The 19,072-nt window shown below is 41.1% G+C and overlaps 1 protein-coding gene across 1 annotated transcript in view; it reads left to right on the forward strand.

The window, feature by feature from the left end:
* ERP44 (endoplasmic reticulum protein 44) overlaps positions 1-19,072 on the forward strand; it is a 116,553-nt gene that overhangs the window by 14,517 nt on the left and 82,964 nt on the right. The window contains exon 2 of the mRNA XM_075921597.1: positions 14,192-14,264. Coding sequence (XP_075777712.1) covers positions 14,192-14,264 — 73 coding nt within the window. The remainder of the gene's footprint in view (positions 1-14,191; positions 14,265-19,072) is intronic.

Genomic DNA, 19,072 nt, shown 5'->3' on the forward strand with positions numbered 1-19,072 from the left:
TCTTAAGTTCATGAAAAATGCCTTTTTAGGCTATAACTTTGCTTGCGTGATCTCGTCCCAAAGTCAAACCTTCCTTTGAAAGTCCAAACTAAATTGTTTCAGGTATGTGGTTATAGAGAATAGTAAACCTGTTTGTTGTAAACTAGGGAAGTTAAAATGTGTTGAATTTTGTGAATGTGTAATCACTGTAAATGGCTACACATTTACATCCCTATTGTAAACCTACATTCATTTTTCCCCACTGAAGAAAAATATGGTGGCCTTATTTATTCCCAGTTAACTCAAGTGACTAAATGAGAGCTTTGAGGATTATGAGCTGTCAGGGCTGTTCCCCACTCTGGCACTCCGAGTGCAGGAAGTGGGGGCTCTCAAAAATCCTTAAATGCCTTGCCTCTTTAGGCTCTGCTTACCAAACTCCCCCAAGTCACAGATTTACTGACTTTGGGGGGTAGCTGCTGCCACCACCAAATTAAACAAAAGAAAACCTCTTTCTTCTTGAACCCAGGAAAAAGCAGTTGGACTTTTTCCAGACGGGTACCTCCAAACTCTTTTATCAAAAGAGAGCTTGAAAAACAAAGAGAAAACAAACCACAGTCTCTGGTAGCTGACAGCTCATCTTAGGCAGGGCAGACACAGAGAGCGAGCCCCTGTTCCTTTCCAGAATGCAAGAATCAAATCATCACCTTAAAAAGTGGTTTTTATTAACAACATAAAAGATATACTTGATAAAGCATGCTTGATTGATAGGTGTTACCGAGCAACTAAGTAAAACAAATTAAAACACAGAGAAAATCTCTGGGAATAACTCTTAGTGAGTGGGGGAGGAAAGGCATGGATTCACACAGAGAAGCTTAAACCAAACAACTAAAATAAAGAAAAAACCCTGATCGTGACTAAATATACATTTTCCCTTTATTTACTCATGATCCCTTCCTGGTTCAGTTCACTTCCATGCCCTGAATTCCTTGGATGCATGGTAGTCCTTCCTTGGTTTAAATCATTCTGTGTGTCTCAGCTCCTGGCTTAACTTCCCCACACGAAGAAAGTAGGCAAGGTATCTTATACAATTCAAATTTCAGCACTGTATCCCCATTGGTTCTTCTGGCCCTCTGCCAACACCCTTGCTAGCTACCCAAATTAACCCTTTACTCACTGGGTGCTGGCCAGCACTCCCCTATCCATCACATGGGCCTATACAAATTTGGAAAGGAGTGTATATATATTTAAGTATACACCTTTAAAATTTTGTGCAGCTAATGTGCAAATGTTAATCTGCAAGTCTGATTATAGCATCTAAATTACTACTCTGCTGTGGGATTCCTCAGCCTCCAGGAGGGATCAAAGTCGCACTCCCTGAATGGCACTGAACCATTTAATGCATGTTGGATCCTTAGGTGCTGGAAGAGTCCTTGACTCACCCTGTCTGCTGCACAGTAGTTACTGCCAATGATGCGTATAGCTGCTAGTGCCACTGGCCATTCCCTCTAGTTGCCTTAAAAAAATCCTGAACTGTAACTTGATATATATTGCTACACTCTTAATTCTATGGTTGTGTTTAGGGATTTTAAGAAGCTGGTAATTTACTAATTATGTAGTTGATTTTTATTGACTATACGATTAGTCAATAAGGGAAGGCAGCTTGGCTCAGTTTCAGCTCACTCTGGGTCTGGGACCTACCCCTTCTGCAGCTATGCACTTTAGATGTATTAAATGTACTAAAACAGTACATTTAAAGTGCAGAGCTGCCGCAAAGGTAGGTTCCGGACCTGGTGTGAGCCGGGCTGGGCTGCTCACCCGGCTCCTACTACATTTTAAATGCAGAGATCCATAGTGGCTCTGCCTTTAAATGTATGTAGTCAATAGCATTAACTGATAAGCTTTTGCTTATTCGTTAATCAACTAATTAACTACTCAGTTACACCCCTAGTTGTGTTGTGTACTGTATCACTTGCACTTGTCCTTTCGGTCCTTTATCAGTTATAAGGGGATCAAACTAATTTTGTAATGGCATTGTTGCCCCTTTTTGACTTGAGCAGCTAGCCACAGTTTGGGACTTGAACATGTTCCATTTGGAAATAGTAACTGATGGAATCTTGTATTTTCTTTGATGCACTCCTGTTTATTTACAGGGAATGTGCAAAGTCCTGCCTCTCCAAAAGCAGGAGAAACTGTGAACAAAAGGAGCAATAACTGATGGGGGCTGGAGCAGCTCCCTGCTTACCACAGGTAGAGGACTGCTCCAGTCCTGTGGGGCCCACAGTGGACAGGGGCTGGAAGTTTATTGGTAGCCTAAACTGTACCCATTCCCCCATCCTTGAGCTGCAGCCACATCTAGGATAAAACAATAGTTGTCTGATAGTACACAGCACTCCTACCCAGTATTGCTCTTTAAAACAAGATTAATATGTGGGAATGTGTTTGCTCAGTTTTCAAGGTGAAATCCACACTAGTAAATATGTTGAAGAGCAATAGTCTCATGAACAGGGTAAACTAAGACAACATTTGTCATTACAGTATTGCATCATTTTATATATATATGTTTGTGCTTTCACTTCCCAAATGTGTATTTTTATACTTCTGGGTGTATAGGTGATTTTTGCAATAAATACAGAAATAAAATGAAAAAAGCCAAAACATATCCGCCTTAACAAAACTTCCTACCCCTCTGTAGATCTTGGGTTACATAAAACTTCTCCATCAACATAGAAGAGTAAATAAGTACACCTGTAGCATGCCCTGATGATCAACTGTTAAGTTATTTTGAACTAATGAAAGAGAGTTTGTTCCAAAGCCTAAGATACTCATGTTGTATGCTTTGCCATGAGCTCTTTCTCTTTTTAAATCAAAGAAAAATCCAGCTCAAGTTCCTCTGATCACAGGTGTGACAGTCGGGCATGTGAAGAATTGGTCTTGGGTCAGAGTGAACATCTTAAAATTCATCTTGAAATAGACGTGCAAATAATGGAGAGCAGGAGCAATGCACACATGGAGCTAAGCTGAATATTAGGTGTAGCTCCACTGTGGAGCATACTGGTGTAATCCAGCATGGAGGTGACAAAGGCATGGCTTGCAATGGGAATGTCTGTGTCTGAAAATAACTGCCATAGCCTCCTAGCCAGATGAAGATCAGAGGGGAGGGATGGTGAGGGAATATTTCTGGTTGTAACTGCTATATGATCGTCCAGCAGTGGTTATGGTTCCAACAATACCTTCAGATTCTGTACGAGTCATAGATATGGGGGACATCCACCCTCAGTTATGGAGAAGAAGAACATTTCTTTATCTTTCAGTATAAAGATTGTTAACCTGTGAGAAATTCTTGTGCTGAGATTAGTTTATCACTTCTTCTTCCAGAGGTTAAAATCAGTACATCTGTTTTTATATCCTGGGCTAAGTTAATGTAACTTTAAATAGACACTTTAAATGCACATATACTTGTCAGGCAGCAGACCAACGCTTCAAGCGTCTTGCTTTTCGCTATTTTTCATTATCCATTTCAGCAGCTTCATCTGTATCTCTCTCATCCTCCTCTTCATCACATTAATCAGTATTCCCTTCTTCCCCTTCAACTGGTAAATACTGAATCAACTCATTTGCTATTTTCCTCTCATTTTAAATTTTGTTACATAATCACCAGCTTTTCAACTGTGGAGGTTCTGCAGTATATTTCTGGTTTCTGCATGCATGATTCCCCAGACTGACCAATTTCATTCTACAGTGTACAGAAATGCTAAAGAAATTTTGCCACTGTAGCTTGAGTGCTGGGAGGACATCTCTTTTCACCATGATGGAGCAAGCTGTTTTGATAAACTCCACATCACTTTATGGCTGAAAGGAGTGCTGCTTGCTTTATGATTTGCTACCCTCATCCTAATTTTCTGCACATAATTGAAAATTTGCTACAGCCGGTATGTGGTCACAGGCTGAGTCGAATTCATCATGAGAGAGGTCCTGGGCTGGAAATATGGATCGAGAAGATAGACATCGTGCTGGAGTGACCACTTGATATTTCTGTGATTTTTTTTTTTGTACATTCTTTTTTATTTAGTGGACTATTTTCGGTATTCTCACACGTTTCTTAATGTTCTAGAATTCATTCTTGATATTAGACAGTGCAGAACTATCACTTTGAATGAATTCAGATCTAGATTCAAAAGGTGAAAGGAATTTTGAGTTTTGCATCCAAAAGTCGTCATTGTGAAAAAAGTTTTGCAGCAGCGGAGGAAAGACTCAGCCCAACTTTCTTCAACAGCATATGATTGAAGAGCCACCTTGCATATTTAAAGATCTTTGTTACATGTAATAGAAGAGGCCCACTGAGTATGACAGAGTTTTTTCAGAGTGAATGAAACTGAGTGCTGTACTAAATTATTCTGAAAAGTGGTTGCTGGTACTTGATAGTTTATTTAAAAACTTGACAATGCTTTTTTCACTTTGGTCACATATAATAAAGCTCTCATCTTCAACATCAACATTGATGTTGCATCATATGGCAGCACATACATAATGTAGAAGGCATGGATACTCCTTTGTCAACTTAGCCCAAGCAGTTTTCACATTAACCATGCTGTTGCTCACAACCTAAATAACATTCGGGACCCCAATTCACTGGTTATTTTGTAAAATGGTCGGCAGTATATTGTTCAGTTCATTGGAATTAGTAAAATATTGTTTGTGGAGTTGTTACAGTGACATTGATGCCATCATTTTTGATACATGGATCAGTATTCATAAGCACAGAGAAACTAAAGGTATTTTGCACAGTGAGCACACCAATTCTTTTCACTTCATTTGCTGTGACGTTCTGAAGACTTCCTGCAAGCTGTATCCTACTTGATACTTTGTAAAGTGGACACAATTTATGAAAAACTTCTAACATATAAAGATCTTAGACTATGTAAAATGTATTGTTGGCATGATACCTAGCAAACGTATGCTCAAGTTCATTTTTCTGGTCATGGGAAGCAAGGGTAAGCAAGGCCCTTTAGAATCACCATTGGCATTGCAACATGACCAATGTGAATGCACAGGTCGCAGAATGACTCTACAGCTTTTTTGAAGAGTCCTGTGTTCTTAAGGTGGAGAGTGTGGTGTACCTTTCCTGAGCAGCCTATATTGATTTCAGTGAAATGTCCCCGGTGATCCTCTAGAGCTTGCAACCCATGAAAGTATCCCTTTCTGTTTGCGTACTCAGTGGCAAGGTGGAATTGTGCCTGTAGAGGAATGTGTGCAGTTCCTCCACCACAGTTTGCACCCCATTGCTGCAAATCTATCCACTGTTTCCTGTACATTACAAAGAGTTGCAATCCTGTGCAGCAGGATATACCTAGGAGTTTTACACATTTTTATGACAGCAGCTCACATTGTGGACTTTCCATCTCAAAACTGATTGGCGAGTGACCGATAACAATCATAAGAACGGCCATACTGGGTCAGACCAACAGTCCATCCAGCCCAGTATCTTGTCTGCTGACTGGCCAATACCAGATGCCCCAGAGGGAGGGAACACAACAGGTAATCCTCACATGATCCCTCCCCTGCTGCCCCTCCAGAGAAACAGAATCTAGGGATACCATTCCTATCCGTTCTGGCTAATAGTCATTGATGGACCTAACCTCCATGAATTTATCTAGCTCTCTTTTGAACCCTTTTAAAGTCCTAGCCTTCACCACATCCTCTGGCAAGGACAAGCATTACATGTTTCTGGAGTGTGACTGCCCCCTGGCTCTCCATCACCTCAGCTTTTACTTGGGAGTCCCAGTGCTGAAGGTCTGGGCAAGTTTGCATATAGTTTCAGGAATGTGGCCTTTTGTATTTCAGAAGTTTTTCATTGTCTGCTTATCTTAAACTTGCATTATGATGCAGTCTCACCAATCAGTGTTAGTTTCTCAGACTTGTAAGCGACCACTGGGTGGAGCAAATCTGAATGCCAGCATTTTTATTCATTTTGTCTGAAATGTAGTTATTATGTTTGAACACCTCTACAGTGTCACTTCACAAACCCAGTTGTAGTACTTGTTCAGATTCTGCAAATACAAAGTTTCAAATGTCTTGTATTCACAGTGCCCATTAAAACTGCACTGAGTTCTTCAGGTTTTTTGCTTCTGCCATAATGAAGATGGAGACAAACAAATGGCCCATGGGACTATGGAAGTTTTTTTAAAAGGTGAAACACATTTTTGCATTGACAAAACCATTTCTGAATTTGTGCCACACTGACACAAGCAGACAAGTGTGCACACGTGTAAACGATCTGTTAAAGTTTGTAGCAATATGTCAGTGAAACTCATGTTGACCAAACTTTGGAGCATAGATATGGCCTTAGTCTGGGGAAAGGAGTAAGACAAAGGTGAGAGTCAGGTTCTGCTTTTAGCAGACTCTTAGCCCTATTGATTAGATTAAAAGAAAGATATTAATTCTTAAGTTTCCCATAAAGTATTTAGTAATTCTTGTTATCCTTATCAGCTAATGTACTTACTGCAGTAATTGGTGAACCAAGTATATTGAACCACATATCTACTGTTTTGAATTGAAACTGTAACCTTAATTTCACCTTTGCATTGTTTTATATGTGATTAGTTTATGGAAATTAAAGTAAATTAGTTAGTGACTTATTTACTTAGCTTCATGTCTGCCTGCTTCTTCTTTGAATAAATCCGTTAGTGCACACTAGACTGGTTCCTCTCTGAAAAATTTCATTGCAAGAAAACAGCCTATTTTAAGGGTAAAGAGAGTTCCTGGATTCCTGTTTAATTTGATTGAAATCCTATTACTATTCCAGCAGTTTAAATGTACAAAATGAAAAGCAGTAGAGTGAGTCTTTCAAGAATTTGGAAGCTACAGAAAGTAGACCTCCATAGATACTTACCATTAAGATAGTACTTGAACCCCAAGTGGATGGCATGTAGCCCAGTCTGTGCCTCTTTGAAATTGAAATAGTGATGACTAAGAATTGTTGATTTAAAACTCCAGTTAAGGAATTTCTTTTCCTCAAAGAGATGGTCATGGTTATCTAATCAAATACTGAAGAAATAAAAAAGAGACCATGATTTCATTCAATGTACATACATACTAAGGCTTTGTTTGTTTGTTTGTTTGTTTGTTTTGGAGAGTCAAAGTAGGATTTGTTGTGGATTCAGATTAATAAACACAAACCAAGTATAAATTAGGTTTTTTATTGTGTTTTAGGAGACATTTCTGTAGAACTTACCCCACCTTGTTTTTCTAAAGAGAGATCTTATTTTAAAAATAACAGGTAAAAATGCATGACTTTAGCTACATAAAGTACAGAAAAAAAACTTTATAACAATCTAGTTAAAATGACCAAAACAAAATTGAGAAGATTCAATTACTTTTTATTAGGAAATATTTCTATAAAAATGGAACCTGATAAGCTCATTGTTTAATGAATAGGTTGCTGTAGTGAGAGGGGCCATTTAGATACCTAAATGGATTTTTCCTCATTTTCTTCCTGTCACATGTATTGGTCGTCATAATCCAACTCCTTTCCACCTGTATAGGATTACTTAACATTAGTAATTCCAGACACTTGTAGATAAAATTTGCTATGGTTTGGGGTGCAGAATCAGTTCCATCTGGACATTCCTTAATATTTTAAATCTTATCTTGATTTTACAGTCCTTCGGGATGGGGATTCAGCAAAATTTTATTTCATAAATGATTTTAAGTTTGTTTAGTTCTTCTGAAGTTTTGTTTCTTTAAGATAAGAATGCATGTGATCTATTTGTTCCTTGTTAAAGTTAGTGGAAAAAAAAATTAGCTAAAGATGTCAACTTCCAACTTTCTTTCCTGATGGTGAGACAATTTTTCGTGGGGATAAGACAAGTCTTTTTCGAGGCATTTTCAGGTTCTCTTTTGTGTAGGTAGCATTTTGGAAGGACTAAATGGAACTGTTGGTCCTTCACCTGGAAAAAAAATCTGAGCCTCATCTGATTCCTCGTTGTGTTTTGCCTTTTTTTTAAATTCCCCACTGCTGTGGTCACTTCTGTATGGTGGAACCAATATGTTCTTTTCCTGACTGTTTAGAGAGCAGAAGGTTTGTATTGCACTGCATTAGGCAAGAGTTTACAGGTGTTCCAGTTGCATTTGGTTTTTCATTTAAAAATTATTTAAAAATAAAAAACTATTCATATTTAACAATACTGCTTTATTTGTTTAGTGACTCCAGTACAACTGTTACAGAACAATTTAGCCCAAATAGATATGTCAGTTTTCACAGTAAGCAGTAAATAAAAGGCTAGAAATATCAGGTTCAAATAAGCAAACAAAATACAAATAATCTAAATTGGTCTGTTAGTAGATGTCCCAATTTAGTGATTATAGTAACAGTTTTTATATGTTTTTATATAGCTGTATCTATAATGTTTATATTTTCTGATCAAGTTGTACAACAGCTCTAGCTTCAAAAATATGAATATCAGAAAAAACTTTCATATTGTAGTTAAGTTGCTTCTACCACATTTTCAACAAAAATCTTTAAGAAGTGCCTGTAATTGAATGCCTTAGGAATTAATCAGTTCAGAGAGACATTTTTGTAGTGCAAAAAAGAGTAAACCTTAGTTGTGTTTGATCACCACATAAGGATTGGTCATAGTCAATAAATCTTATTTATGGTAAGGTTTGGGATCACTCGTGGGTGTTTCTGCACTACCAAGATTTAAACTGTGCTCACTGAATGGTGAGTTGCATCCCTTTCACTCTATTCTGTGTGTGTTTTCTGTTTTGTCTTTGGACTTTGTGGCTCATTATAAGGCTTCTGGGAATATTAGGAGTAAGATTGATGGTTCAGAAGCCAAACTTCAGGGGCTCTTACAGTGCCTGTCAGTTTCAATTGTATTTGCTCATGGGATTGCTCACAACTTATATCCCCTTGAAACAGGCTGCAAACCCTTGTGCTTCCTGTTGCCTGCCAGGTTAATGCAAATCTCAAAGCAGCAGCAGATTAACACTGTGCAGAAAGGGAAATCTACCTGGGGACTGAAAGTCAGCCACCGAATCCTGTGGGGTTAGGGCTTCAGATAGTAGATGTAATATGTCAATCTGGATTAGTAATGGGATAGAGCTGTTTGCCAGGCACAAAGATAATTTCCTGGTAAAGTCAGTTGGCCATGAGCCGAAAGAAAGGTAAATGAAAAGTTTAGTAAGAATAAACTAAGCTATTACTGTTAGCTATTGCAGATGCAATGCTAATTAGAAACCATGCCATAAGGAATAATAGATTACCTGTATCCTCCAGACACCTTTCACTAGAAGTGAAGACCTATATTTCATTATGTGAATTTTAAAAAAATAAAGAAAACCTGAAACACCATTTCTTACTCACACCCACTTAAACCACTTCAGTATTTTTCAAAGGAAGTAATTAAAATAAGAAATTTAGAAACAAATGGTCATTTTGTCTATCCAGGTCTGTCTCTTCTGTTCAGTTAACAATTAATGTGTGCAAATTCCTATTAAATTAATAGAGAAAATGTGGGGGAAATATTTGCTGCTTAATCAGAGAATAAAGTAGTAATAACATGGAGCTCGTTAATTTCAACACGCACTGTGAGTATTGTATAACATCACTGTCACGTTTAGGATAAAAAAAATTGGTGCAGGGGGATGGAACAGATATGAAACCCTTATGCCCTGAAGCATAAGTCAAACCCTACATGACAGAGATAGGGGCTTTTTTCCCCCTTTCTATGGACATTCTGCAACTGCCTATTGCAAAGTTTTGTGCAACTTCCTCTCAAGAATTTTGTAAGAGATGGGATCAAGGACTACATGGTGTAATCAGTATGGCAAGTCATTTATTAAGATCAGCCAATTTTATCTTAACTATTTTTCCACTGTACAGGCAGTCCCCGGGTTACGTACAAGATAGGGACTGTAGGTTTGTTCTTAAGTTGAATTTGTATGTAAGTCGGAACTGGTACATATTGTAGGGGAAACTCTAGCCAAACATTTTTTTTAGTTTAGGATAGCATAGGGAAAGGTTAACTCCCCTCTAATGTTTGTTTTGCTGTCTGTTCCCCTGTTCAGAAGATTTCACATCTATTTCTGTCCCTGTGACAAACTCAGGACTAAAGGAGTAACTCATCAAATACCAAACAGCTCTGCACCATGCTTTGAGCTAATAGCTTTATTTCCACACACCACCCAGGGTTCTAGGAGGAGGGTCCTTTTTTTGCTAACACAATGAGGCCAGCACTTTGTTTGTTTTGGTGGAGTCTTTGTTTGCCCAGGGAGCCCAGCATGTATAGGGGGAGGAGGGGCGGAGAGGCTGCTTTTGTCTGCTGTTCGGCAGCCTGTTGCTCAGGGGAGGGGGTAGCCTGTTGCTGGCAGGGGGGGAGGGGGGAGGCGTGCAGGATGCGAGGCCAGGGGGGGGGGGGGGGGGGCAGCGGGTGTGGGGAGGCACTTTTCCTCTGCCCGGCAGCTCTGCGGGATCCCTGTCCCTGTGGCCAGCTGCTGCAGGCAGAGGCCAGTTGGAGCCGGCCGAAGAGGAGGAGGAGGTGGATTCTAGGACCCAAGTGAGCGAGCCCCGGGGACGCTACTGCGCTCCGGGAGCCCGGCATGTATAGAGGGGAGGAGGGGCAGAGAGGCTGCTTTTGTCTGTTCAGCAGCCTGTTGCTCAGGAGAGGGGGCAGCCTGTTGCTGGCAGGGGGGTGGGGGGGGCAGCGGGCGTGGGGAGGCACTTTTCCTCTGCCCGGCAGCTCTGCGGGACCCCAGTCGGAGCCGGCCCGAGGAGGAGGAGGATCCTAGGACCCAGGTGAGCGAGCCCCGGGAATGCTGCTGCGCATGTGCGGGAGTTGCCTCACCCCGTTCGTATCTAGGGATCCGAGGTAAGTCGGATCCACGTAAGTCGGGGACTGCCTGTATTTTCCCTAAGGTCTCACCTATACCAGATATAGCTAAGTCAGCAGATCTGTTCCAATTTGTAGTGTGCATTGGACATGATCATGGCTTTAGCCTATATGGCATCACTGATATTACAATTTAGTACAGTGTGGTATCCAGTTCTCTTGACTTGAATATAATTGTAGTGTACATGTTCCCTTAACTTCTTGTTTATTTTGACCATACTTGGATTGCTCTTCCACTGAAACGTTTAGAGGCGGAAATTGCTATCGAAAGATGCGTCTGACGAGTGGGTCTTTGCCCACAAAAGTTTATGCTCCAGTAAATCTGTTAGTCTATAAGGGTGCCACAGAACTTCTCATTGTTTAAAAAGATACATAGGAACTCTTAATAAAAAACCAGTTTACTCCATTTTCTACTTAAGATGGAGTGATCTTATTTATTTCAAGCTCAGTCCATTTTTAAATGTACAAAAAGTTTACTTTTCACAATGAGACGTATCCCTTCCACCCCATTCTTCTATAGTTCAGGAATAGGGGAACAGCTTTCACCACCAAAAATAATGTTTGGGTTGAAACAAAGTATTAAATTCAACTACAAAGGAGAATATAATAGATTCAATAAAATTCCTAAGGTAGCCCTTGCGTAATAGTAAATAACCATTCATTGAAAAATGTTCTTCCAGACAATTGAGTTTCCATGAAACTGTATTTGTGAAAAGGTTTTGTAGTGGATTCCCTGGCTGAGTTAATTTGTTCCTGTTGGGTGTTGATTTTAAATGCTGCATTGTATGTTAATTATTGTAAGATTAAATTAATGTCAGGATGTCTAGAGGTCTTATAGATGTGGGTTTTTTATTATTATTTTAAATAAACTAATTGTATGTTTTAAAAATATGTATTATTACTAAAATATTTTTGTTCTGACACGTTTAGTAGTATGCTTTTGAAAGCATATGTTCATTTTCTGGTTTTGATCAAGAATGCAGTTGACATTCAGAGATTTTTCTCAAAAGAACCTTGTTTGCTGCCCAAGGGTGACATGCATAGACTTCATCAGAAGCTAAGACACTGTTCTGACAAATTTTATATCTTCTTAGCAATTTAAATAAGGAGACAGTATTTTCCTTCATGTTGAATGTTAATAGTAATTAAAAAAACCTTTAATCGCATGGGACGGTAGGATTATTCGGTGAAAAGGCAATGTTATCTTGCCTTAGGCAGTTTATATATTAAAAAACCTCAGAAGAAATGTAAACCTTGCATATGGATTGGCATAATGTTTCATATAGGAAGATAGGCATTTCACTTTTTTTTTTAAACATTAAGCCTTATTGATAATATTCATACTTTGTGAAGATTTTGGCATCCTTAGCTCTTATTTTGTCTGTTGATATATCACAACTTTTTATAAAGATAGTTATTTACTTCCCGTATTTTCCGGCGTATAAGATGACTTTTTATACTAAAAAACATCCCCCAAAAATCGGGGGTCGTCTTATACGCCGGGTATAAACATACTGTAGCTTTGGCTACATACAGAACGTCCCTGTGCTGATACTGTATGTACCGCGCTGAGCCAATCACGGCAAGTGGTGTCATCTGTTAATGCATACAAAGCCTGCTCGGATTGGCTGAGTCAGAGAGGCGGGCTATTACAACCTTTGCCAATCCGAGCAGGCTTTGTATGCATTAATAGAATACACCGCTTGCCAGGATTGGCTCAGCGCGGTACATACAGTATCAGCAAAGGGACGTTCTATATGTAGCTGAAGCTACAGTACTGTATTAGGGCACATCCAGCGGGCTGGTGTTATTAAATGGTGTTGCCTTGGAAGGGGGGGTAGTCTTATACAGCGAGTATAGGCCAAAACCTATGTTTTAACTGGAAAATTAGGGGGTCGTCTTATACGCCGGAAAATACGGTAATTCTTTTTCACTTCTGTAGCTTTAGACTTCTGGTGCCTTTGGGAAAGGTATAGTTCTGTGTGTGTGTGTGGGGGGGGGGGTCTTTCAAATATTCATACACTTATTTATCATTTTTGTTAAACCAAATGTATAGTGCCCCATTCTCTTCAATGCAATATCTGAAAATTCTGGGTTTTGTGCTTCATTTCAATAGACAGGTAGTTGTACCAAATCTTGATGCAATAACAGATTTAGAGAAAGCTACCAAACAATTTAATTTTACTTTAAGGTTCCTCTCTTTTGAAGGGTTTGCCTCAGGTGTATTTTCTTCAGTGAATCCTGTATTTGGTTTTCAGTTAAGCATATGTGCTTGGTGATGTGGTGTATTTTACAGATATAAACATGAAAACCTAGGTAGTTCTTGCCCCAGTTTAACTTAAGTGTATCTTACTAAACACCATGATAACATTAAACTAATATTTTTACTGTGAAGATAGGTTGTCCCAATTAATATGCAGGTGATAAAATTTGTTTTCAAAAGTTGTAGTCATTGCTACAGTAACTCGGTGTCTTTAAGAAATTAGAATCTTTCAAGTTTGATGTATCAGAGGATCTGACTGCAATTCAGGTGGAGTGTCACACACAACCCTGTCACAAGTCCTTCTGCAGATCTGTGTTGGAACATTGCTGAGGTTTATAATTAGGTTTTTAGGGTTTTTTCCAGCAGTGGTGCTCTCTTCTCATTATCATCTAACTCTAATATCAGCTTTTCAGCTTGCAGAATTATTGCAACTGGAGTAAATTCAGTTGTCCTTCATTAATCTTCAGTCTATCCAACAAAAGCAACACAGTAATGTCTGACAATATTACTGTGGTTGCATATGTCTAACACCTTCTTCTCCTTTATTCCACTTGTATCTGGTCATTATGTTCTTCCTTTAATGGGAAGAATCTCACAGGAGAGTTGTCCCAGATCCCATCAGTCTTCAAGGAAATAATATCAGATACAAAGATCTTTGGGACCTCACAATTTTACAGTAAGGGTAAATCTAATCTGTGGAGGAGACAAAATTTTCTGGAGCCCATTGAATGAACTCCTTCAGGAATTAAGGACCATCACAAATCTCCAACTGCTACTCCAAGTGCAAGATGCCTTTTGTTGAGCTTGCTTTCTCTAACATAAATACAAAGCAGTGTATATATTTCTAGAATAAAATTCCAATACTTCATTATTATACATCTGCAAATAATGTGTACTTACAGATTTGTAGTGACTTTTTCTAAAACTGCTTGAATTTTTGCTATGTTACGTACAGTATTGTTATCTTTTTAACCTGTGATGTTTAAAATCTTTGAGATGCATTTTTCAATGTTGGAACATAAACCTGAAATAGAGATTTATAACCTTTTTCTTTTTACAGGTGTCCTGGCTTTTGAATCCAGCAAGAAGTGAAATAACAAGTCTAGATAGTGGAAATATAGATGACATTTTAAGTAAGTACTTTGAAACTTCTTGTCTTTGCATGTGTCTGCAACTGTTCTTTACTTGTGTGTAAAATGGGTTATTGTCAGAGTAATGTTTGTACGGAGAGCTTTAATAATTGCTATAAAAGTAGATATTGAATATTACACTTTTATCAGTGTTTTTGCCCAAATTGATTCTCTGAACTAAAGGATTACTTTGAAAATTATTTTGATATTGTTTAAATTAAGGGGTTAAGTGGCTAAGAAAAAACTTGGTGTCTGAAATGAATGCATTATTAGAGAAGGTGGGAAGATTTTATGTAACAAAAATCTGTCAATAAAATGTTTGGGAGAGCTCACCATGCAGCTGAAACCTGCTGATAGATCCTAATACTTTTTATTTCTGTAAGTGGTACCCAGACACCACAATAATTCATCCAATTAATAAACACAGACAAATTGACAAATCACTTATTGCTGCCTTACTGTATTTGGTTTATGCGATAACATGTATGTTCCTTGCCTGAACAGTCTTCATCTAGAACCTAATAAATACCCTGTTTGCCTAAGGCCAAACTTTGCCTTTGCCTTGCGTGACTACATTTTTCTGTATACTTGAAACAGGTAAAGGAAAATAGTTTTTAGTACTAAAAATTAGAGCTGTAAAACTAACATATTTATATGGGCCTGCAGGATTGTTTCAAGCAGTGACTATATGATTGTGAATGTGCCAGTCTTATTTTGTATATCTTAAGTGATATTTAAGATCTGATGGTGGAAATGGTGTAAGCTGTTTTCCAAGGACATTAATCATTTTTTCCGGATAAACATTTTAAAAACTCATTTTCTTAATTTCATCCTATTGCCCTTCACAATGGCTTCTTTGGGCCACTTTCAATTTCTATGTCTTCTGTGAATGTTCTTTAGCTTCTTTAACATCACATTGAGGAGTGTGTCCAAGATTAGAAAAAATCTTAAACAGCTCTGGATCTCAAACCTATCTCTGAAGTACACCATAGACTTTTTGGCTCCCCACCCTCTTCTGTTCATACTCCCGGGGAGAATTGTTGACCAAAAAAACATTAAAATAGTGTATGCACATTTTTTAAATTCTGCATATTATATTTGTCAAAAAACAAAGTATCACATCATCCACAACTATTTCTGATTTGGGGATAATTTATATCCGGGATGGGGAACATTTTTTGGGTCAGGGGTTGCTGACCCACAGAAAAATCAATCCGGGGCTGCACAAAAGCGAGAATCAAAAAAACCCGAACAAAGAAAACACAAAAAATCTCACTAAATGGCCCCACAGAGAGAAGCCCCTCACACACCAGAGGCAAGGGGTGCCTAGACTTATAGAAGGTTCAGTGTGTGGAAGTGGGCTTGGGGTGTGAGATCTGAGCAGGATGGAGGGTGCAAGGTCTGGGTGATGGGGGGCACTTACCTGGAACAACTCCCCAGGGTGGCACATGGTTCTGTGTTCCTCAGTGCTCCTATTGTTCACAATCACAGCCAATGGAAGCAACAGGGAGAATAGCCTCCAGGCAGCACTTCGCTATGTAGCTGGGGGAAGGGGGAGCAGCAGCGCATGGAGCTGCTTTTTCCCCTCACCAGCCAGGGCCCATGGGTCAAATCCAGCTCTGGCTGGCCTGACTCTGGCCTGTGAGGCTCAGGGCTCCTCCCATCACAGTGGGGAGCCCGGGGTGTGTATGGAGCTGTCGTTCCAGTGCAGGCTCCCCAATGCTGGGGGAGATCCTCAAGCTGTAGGGGCCTGAATCCTGCCCCTGGGCCTTAATACCTTCAAGTCAGTAGCACTGCTGTAGGCACCTGTATGGCCTTAAAATATGCCAATATTTTTGTGGCTGATCTAGAACAATGTTATCTCAGCTCCCATCCCCTAGCCACTCCTCTACTTAGGCTACATTGAAGATGGTCACATAAATATCACGCTATTCTGGAAACCTACTGACTGCTGTCCTTACCTACATGAGTCTAGCTTCCATCCAGGATACATCACATGCTCCATTCATTGTCCACAGGCAAGCCCTAAGACAATGGTTCCCAACCTTTTTTGTACCTTGCAGCAAACTCATTCAAAGACTTTTGGCAGACCGATATAGAAACATTTGCATATTGTAACAATGAATTTACTTGCATATTCATTATGGTAATTAATTTTAAGCTGTCATGTGTTATTTTACATTGCATCATTATACACCCAGTAAGGGAACCAGGGAAGATGGAGAAGAAATGGGAGAGGAGTGTGAGCAAAATGGGGGGGGGGGAAATCAAGCCAGGGAGAGTTTGGGCTGAAAGTGGCGGGCCACTGATTCTAGCTCAGAGGGCTTCTCCCACCTTGTCCCCTCACCCCAGCATCCTGGGTAGTGGCAGCCCTGCCAGAGGGTTCCTGAACCAGCCCACAAGGCTCAACGCAGCTCCTGTGTGCGCGCTCTGGCTGGACTGGGAGCATTTGGAGGCCAGGTGGAGGCTCCTACCAAGCAGGAAGGGAGGAAGGAGTCACCAAGCAAGACCAGCATGGGAAGGAGGAGAACAGTCTAAGGGGCAGCTGGTTCCTTGGTCTCTCCTCCCGTATGAGAAGTGGGGCAGGAGACTGGCTTGGGGGTTGCCCAGAAGCTTCTCCTCTAGCTGTAGCTGCCCTCTGTGGCGCTGGCCCCGGCCACTGGAACAGCCGCCCTCCACGTGGCCGCAGCAGCTGGGGCTGCTTTTGCAGCTGCTGGAGCTGGAACCAGGGCCACGATGAGGCTGCCCCTCTAGGGAAGCAGGGAAGTATCCTGGCCCCGTCCCTTCCGCCTGAGACCCTGCCCCTTCCACTCCTGGTATAACTGATCACTGCAGAAAAGACAAGCCACAGACATATGTTGATTTCTGTAGGTGTACACATATATAACAAAAAAATAGGAAACATCCTCCCCTCCCGCCCCTGCAAAGTTGAAGTACCAGTGCTGGCTTCCTGCTGGGGAGAGGGAGAGAGAGCCCCGAGGCTCCCTGCCCAATCCAGCTTGTGGGGAAGAAGTGGCTGTTCATGCTGCCACTTCCCTGCTGCCCCTCCCCTGGCTGGGGGGACCAGCAGCACAGGGGCATGCTTTCTGGAGACTTTTCGCACTGCTCAGCACTGCAGTGAGTGAGGGGGTTAAGGGTGCAGGGTCTTGCTGGGGTGGGGCGTGTGAGGCTGGAGTGCAAGCGCAGGCTTCCAGTGCAGCCCCAGCTCCTTCACTCACCACCCAGCCCCCTCATCCACTGCCCTGCTGAGACCCTGCACCCTCAGCCCCCTCACCCACTCCTTCCGCTGAGACCCCTCACCCGCAGCCCCCTCACTCACCACCCTGCCAAGCAGCGGGAAAAGGCTTCAGGAAGAGTGTCCCTTCGCTGCTGTTTCTCCAGCCAGAAGATGGGGAAGGGAAGCAGCAGCGCACACAGCCACTTCATCCCCACAAGCTCCCTCAATCATCCCTTCCACTGAGACCTTGCACTCCCAGCCTGCTCCCTCCTCGCTGGCCAGTCACCTACCCTCGCAGGCGGAGAGGGGGGGTTGGCAAGTGTGACTCTTGTGCTCTCTGGCCTTGAAAGCCACCAGAAAGAGGAGGATTGGTGAGCGTAGTGAGCAGGGGGCGCAGTCTCTTAGTAATTAAACAAAAAGGAAACCTAGAGAACAGATTCCTTTAGGTGGAGTATTGAATGCTGTGACTTTATACATAGGAAGCATCTGCAGTGCCCTAGACAAGTTACAGTTATAGCTTCCCGGGGTGCATGAGTAGGAATATATAATATTGGGTTAGGGATTTCCTGCTTACCTGAAAGGCTAGGAAAGTGTCAATCTGTTGTCATCACCTTCCATGGTAGGTTGATATGCCCTAATGGCCAGGTTATTGTTTCTGGTTTCTGCTGCAATTGCCACGCCTCGATACCAACTCCATTTCTCTTCCTCAGCCCCCTAAGTAGCTGGCAATAAAGTGATGAGAGGAGCAAGCAGCCGAGATGTAGAAGAACAAGTCAACAGTGAAGGGGCTTCTTTGCCAATCATTTCTTTCTGTCTTGCACTCCTGACCTTTTTTATAAGTCCAGGATTTTCCGCAGCATGCACCACTAAAATTAAACCTGGTGTGACTGCTGATGATAATAGTTCTCTTCCCTTGTGGGTATCAGGGATTTTAAACTGGAGGCCACTGTGCTTTTAAAATCTCCTCCCTAATATATAGTTCTTCATAGTTTCCACATCCACTGAGGGCACCACCTCAGCCCTTTCTTTTGGTCTTAAAAAATTTCATGTGGCAACAGACTAGACCTTTCTTTCCTCCAAAAAATAAACAACAAATCAAAACTATCACTGAGACCTAAAGAGCCTCCCACATTCATTCACATGTAGTACTAATATTGGTGGACAGTATTGCAAGTATGATCCTCTCAGCCTAAAACCCCCATGGGCCTAAGTGCTTCTGTCTGAAAAAGATAACAGGATACAAATCTGTTTCATGGGTCTTTAGTCCTTCAGATCTAATGCTGAGGTAGATTAGTTACCAGCTGTATTAGTGATACAGTGGGAAACTTGATGCAAAACTGAAATGGTTCAGAGTTATTAGAAATGTCAATTTATAATTTCAACTCTTGCTAGACACTATATAAAGCAGGGCAAGGATACCTCTTGCGGGCCAGATCCAGCCTGCCAAGCCACTGGATCCAGCCCAGACACCCTGCTGGCTCTCTTAGACACACAGCAGCCACTGATGTAAGCAGAGGACTGCTCTATGTGCCTCTCTGCTCTGGAGGGAGGGGGAAGCTTCGTGTGATCTCCCTGCTGCCAGCTCAATCCCCAG

The sequence above is a fragment of the Pelodiscus sinensis genome, chromosome 2, assembly GCF_049634645.1.
Source record: "Pelodiscus sinensis isolate JC-2024 chromosome 2, ASM4963464v1, whole genome shotgun sequence".
NCBI classification, from domain to species: domain Eukaryota; kingdom Metazoa; phylum Chordata; order Testudines; family Trionychidae; genus Pelodiscus; species Pelodiscus sinensis.